The 5000-nt window shown below is 43.5% G+C and overlaps 1 protein-coding gene across 1 annotated transcript in view; it reads right to left on the bottom strand.

Moving 5' to 3' along the window:
• Positions 1-5000, bottom strand: part of LOC119584773 (putative neural-cadherin 2) — a 47988-nt gene that overhangs the window by 7701 nt on the left and 35287 nt on the right. The window contains exons 14-17 of the mRNA XM_037933423.1: positions 3150-3290; positions 2245-2396; positions 1459-1795; positions 1037-1285 (exon numbers count right to left, since the gene is read on the bottom strand). Of these exons, the coding sequence (XP_037789351.1) occupies positions 1037-1285; positions 1459-1795; positions 2245-2396; positions 3150-3290 (879 nt within the window). The remainder of the gene's footprint in view (positions 1-1036; positions 1286-1458; positions 1796-2244; positions 2397-3149; positions 3291-5000) is intronic.

Here is a 5000-nt window from a genome sequence, read left to right on the forward strand (position 1 = left end):
ACGGGTAACGAAAGAAAGGATAAACGATGTAAAAGATAATAAATGCAAAATGGGGAAGAGGGCGAAGGGAGAAGAGGCAATGATAAGGATTGGTGATAAGGAGAGGGGGGGGGGGTAGAAGATAAGGGTGAGAAGTAGAAGGAGGGAGGGAAAAAATAATGAGAAAAGAAAAGAAGAAGAGTGAACAGAAGATAAAGGTTGTAAAATGGTGAATGGAGGGGGGGGGGAGAGGAGGGCAATAATAAGGAAAGACGAGAGGGAGAAGGAAAGATGGAACAGAAAATGAAGGAAAGATGGAAATGTAGGACAGAAAGAGAAAGAGAATTAGCAATAATCCAATAAAACAAGATGTGATACATGAACCTAAGAAAGATCAACCGATTTTGTTGACTCATAAAATTCGTAAAATAGTTATAATATCATTATGCATTCAAATGTACTTGTAGTGACATTTTACTTTATTCTAGTGTCGGATTCACAGCTACTTGGTAATAACGCTTTGTCGGAAACTCTACGAAAGGTTGAACTGTTTATTGAAAACTGTCGTTAAAAAAGTTATGATTTTTTCTCTTTCGCACTCGCATTGTCATTTTATCGGTTTATCTGCATCTGCCTCTCTCTTTTTGTCTCTGTCTCCGTCCGTCTGTCCGTCTCCTCTCTCTCTCTCTCTCTCTCTCTCCCTCCTTCCCATCTCTTTCTTTCCCTCTCTTTCTAACATCCTCACTTTCTCTTCCAGTGTTTTCAAGTCATGTAAAAATGTCTCTTCTCCTGGTCTACCATTTTCTCATCATCTGGATGGTCATTTAAGTTACAGCAATGGTACAGTGATAATACAGTATAGATGATGGTATCCGGCTGATGCTAATGATAATAATAATCACCATACTTATGGCGTTCCTGGTAAGGGTAGTGATAGCGGTAAAGCGGTAACTCTGATGAGGATAAAGATATCAGTAACATTACCAACCCTTATCATCCGAGACCCACAGTATTATCTTTATTATCTAATAGTAACTACAACCCCCCCTCTTCCTACCTCCCCGTTGGCGGCGACGTGCGACACACAGCCCCTCAGAGGCTCGTCGATGGGCGTTTCGTTCCAACCGTGGGCGTGCGGGCGAGGCGACGCATGTGCCATGCCTCCCACCTGCAGGGGGTCAGAGGGCGCCCAGGCGGAGAGAGGTCCTTCGACGGACCACGACGCCCGCGCCGCGCAGTGCGAGTCATCCTGGGCGGCGCTGTCCTCCCACCCGCGCCCACACAAGTCCAGCATCAGCGTCACGCCCTGGAAAGGCTCCGGGTCAGGGATTGGGGGCGTCGTCGATATTTGTAGGTTTTTAAATAACAAACTATCCAGAAATATAGATACACGCGCATGCACACACCAAGCCATAGAAGGTTGACATATACATATACCCCCCCCCCCCCACCACATACACAAGGGAGCCCAAAAGTCACCTCGGCGTGGAGGCGGAGGTGGAGGGCATGCCACTCGCCGTCGTCCACCCTCGACTCCACCTCGACCTTGACCCGCCCAAACGGACCCTCGTACAGGAACTGCGGCCGCCCACCCACCACCTGCAGGGCTAGCATGGGCGCGGGCGTGTGCGCAGACGAGGGCGTGAGGGGGCCGGAGTAGAGCAGCAGCGCGTGCGACTGCAGAGTGAGGACGCGGAGGGAGAGGGTGGCGGGGAGGCAGGGCGCGAGGGGGCGCAGCCACGCCCACCCGCGCCCACTGAAGGTACGGGCGAGAATCTTGCAGCTGGGTCCAACGGCGCCACCCGGGCACACGCACCTGCGGGCGTGGGCGGATTTATGGAAATGTGAGGAAGGAAACTGGTGAGCCTAAAGAATGAGAGGGACGACGCAAGGGATTTCTCAGAAGGGGTAAATGACCCTCCAAGGGAAATGAGAAAATAAGGATGAGGAAAACGACAAAGAAATCTAGATTGAAACTAATTAATGGTATTATGAAATGAGATACGCGATAAGCAAATCATACCATTTAGTAAAAAAAAAGGTAAGTATTATTTATGGGAATAAAGTAATGAGATGTAACCTTACAAAGTTATGAAATAAGATTAAATAAAAATAGGAAATACGGTCAAGGAAATGGAAAGGCAAGCTTCAAGGGAAGCCATGAACGCTTAGAATCCATCACGCAATCTACTCAGACTCGCTTAAGGTCATTATTGAAAAAAATAACAAGATTTCATGAAGGACTCTAAGCTCAAAATCACTTGCCTGTTGCCGACGGAGGTTCTGTGGCAGCGCCCACCGTTGAGGCAGGAGGTGGGCGTGCAAGAGTCACTTAGGCGCGTCTGGGCGTAAGTGCGACAGTCCTTGGCGCTCGTGAGGCGAGGCGTCACTAAGGACGTGGTGTTGGTGTCCACGAGCTGGGTTGGAGAGGAGAAAAACACGAGGAAATTTCCCGTTCATGATAATATCTACACCTAAGAAAATGGTACATGGAATCGAACCAACGATAAATCATGACACTTTTCAATTATGACGTTATGCAGTATAATATATAATATAACTGTCACCCCGCTCCAGCAAAGGCCAACTGACCATATGTATGTATGTTTATGTATAAATTTGGACTTGTTCACTCGTTTTAAAATTATATGGAAGTTTCTTCTTCTCCGTCGTCGTAGTTAACATTTTGCACACAGACAAAATTCTCACTCAAATTCTCGCGGCACACAAGGGAAATAATTGCGGGACATTTGTGTGCTGTGCCACACTCTTTGGGAATCACTAGTCTGTTGGGTGACAGGTTGACAGCCTTACGGAACAGTGACAAGGCCATGAAGAACCTTTTATACACTGCAATAAAGTGCCTATCTCCCTCATGGATAAGGAAGATGAAAGTAGTAACAGACACATGCACACACACATTTCCAAGACGTCCTGACGAAGTTAAACCCTTTCTCTGTTTAGGTTACGATGAAATGGGAGTCTGGCACGAAGCCTCCTGTATTGGACACTTCACTCGCCGTTGTCCCTAACACCGTTTTCCCGAAAGTGACACTCCAACCAAACTCCTTGCATTCAGACCACCTAACTTCCTGTCCTTTGCCTTACACCTAGGAAGTGTACAAGGTCCATGTCATACTCCCTCTCTACCCTTCCCCTCTTCTGCTTACTTGAAGTGGAAGAGTTCGTGACGGCTGGGAGTTCACCGAAGAGACATCCAGGCCAAGCAAGGTTTCTTGAGGGTCACTGACATCCACTTGGTGATTGAGAGAGCTGTCTGTAAGCACTCTCAGCTGCGTGGCCGCTTCCAGCTGTCTCCGTACACGAGGATAAAGAGAAGGTTACCAGAAACCCATGTTTTGTTATTGTATTAATAAAAACAGAAATATTGAAAACAATAAATAAAAAACAAGAAAAGGAAGAAGAGAGAAACGCTAAAAAGAAGCTTATTGTGTATCCATATCAAGACACAATGGTATTATACTGATCAGTTTCAGTTCCTATTGATTATTTAAATTAACAACAATGAGAAGCTAAATCCACCCAGATATTGTTTTCTATTGTACACCTTCTGTGGCCAGGCGATTTTTGCTGCTCTATTGGAGATAATTCTCCTTTTAAAGCACACTTCTGATGGCAAGAGGTTTCAAGATTTCTCGGAAAATTAGAAATTTCTTGATTAGATATCTTGATTTGGTTTCGAAACCAAACCAGGCATTCCAGAGGATGCTTGCTACAATTTGACGCCGCAGTAGTAAACAAATCGCCAACATGGCTGACAAAAGTGAGTAATATCGATGAAATTCTCTTACTAAATTACTTATTTTGTCGCCAATATATGATATATATACCACCAAGCTGTGACCATATCTGTGCCGTCCAGAAGGATTATCTGGAGTATATCAAGAGCTTTGTTATTCTCTAGATGATAAATACAAGCTACTTATAACTATGAATGTTACAAGAACATGTTTATTTGCCTTTGAGTTTTCCTTCAAGACTTCCCATTTGAAAGACCTATCTTTGCCATTAATAGTATACATTATCCTTGTAAACTGTTGCCCTAAAATATGTCGCGACTTTTTCTAGTTATTCATAACCTTTTCTGCTAAATTATATGTAAATAATTGTTTTTGATATTCTTGTTTCCAATAATTTCCTCAGTTAATGTTAAACCAAGGTGAGGAGAGATTTCGTCATCACAAACATCACTATCATTACAAACAACGTCTGTTTTCTTCCATGCTTACGCCCGTCACTCATTATGAAAGGGAACGAGTCATCACACACTGCGGTGTTTGTTTACATGGTAGCAAGCAGCGTGTTGGGATTGTTTCTTGAAAATTCGACAAGACAAAGAAGATACGAGAACCAGACTATAGCTTAGCTGCGTTTATCGTCAAAAATGTGCCCTTAGTGGTCAGGGAGAAATTTTAGTGGTATCAAAGATGTATTTATTAGGTTTCGTATGCATGAGTAACTGTGAATCGAAGAGAGTGGTTTTACACACACACACACACACACACACACACACACACACACACACACACTCACACACACACACACACACACACACACACACACACACACACACACACACACACACACACACACACACACACACAAAATCCTAGTTGGCAACTGTAGATCTAATCTCCATCATTTATTACAAATATCAACTGGGTTACTTAATTTCCCTTTTTGATTAATTTCTACAATTTACCCGATGTAAATACAAAAAAAAAAAAAAAAAAAAAAAAAAAATCCACCCTTTTATATATGATAAAAGCCGCAGGCATTTTTGGCAAGATAAACAGAAGTGGCTAAGTGACAACTGAGGAGATATTGTTCCCAAATATAGTGTTTTCCCAACGTCAAAATGGAAATCTATGACTTCCCTGATGCAAAAAGTCAAAAGTTTAAAATTGTTAATGGCTTAGGTGTCAAATGTAAGAAGGTTTTCGGAAATCTAAAATTACATTTGGCATCACTGCTTCGGCTAATCTACGAGCACACACGAA

This window comes from Penaeus monodon, chromosome 18 (assembly GCF_015228065.2).
Source record: "Penaeus monodon isolate SGIC_2016 chromosome 18, NSTDA_Pmon_1, whole genome shotgun sequence".
Lineage (NCBI taxonomy): Eukaryota > Metazoa > Arthropoda > Malacostraca > Decapoda > Penaeidae > Penaeus > Penaeus monodon.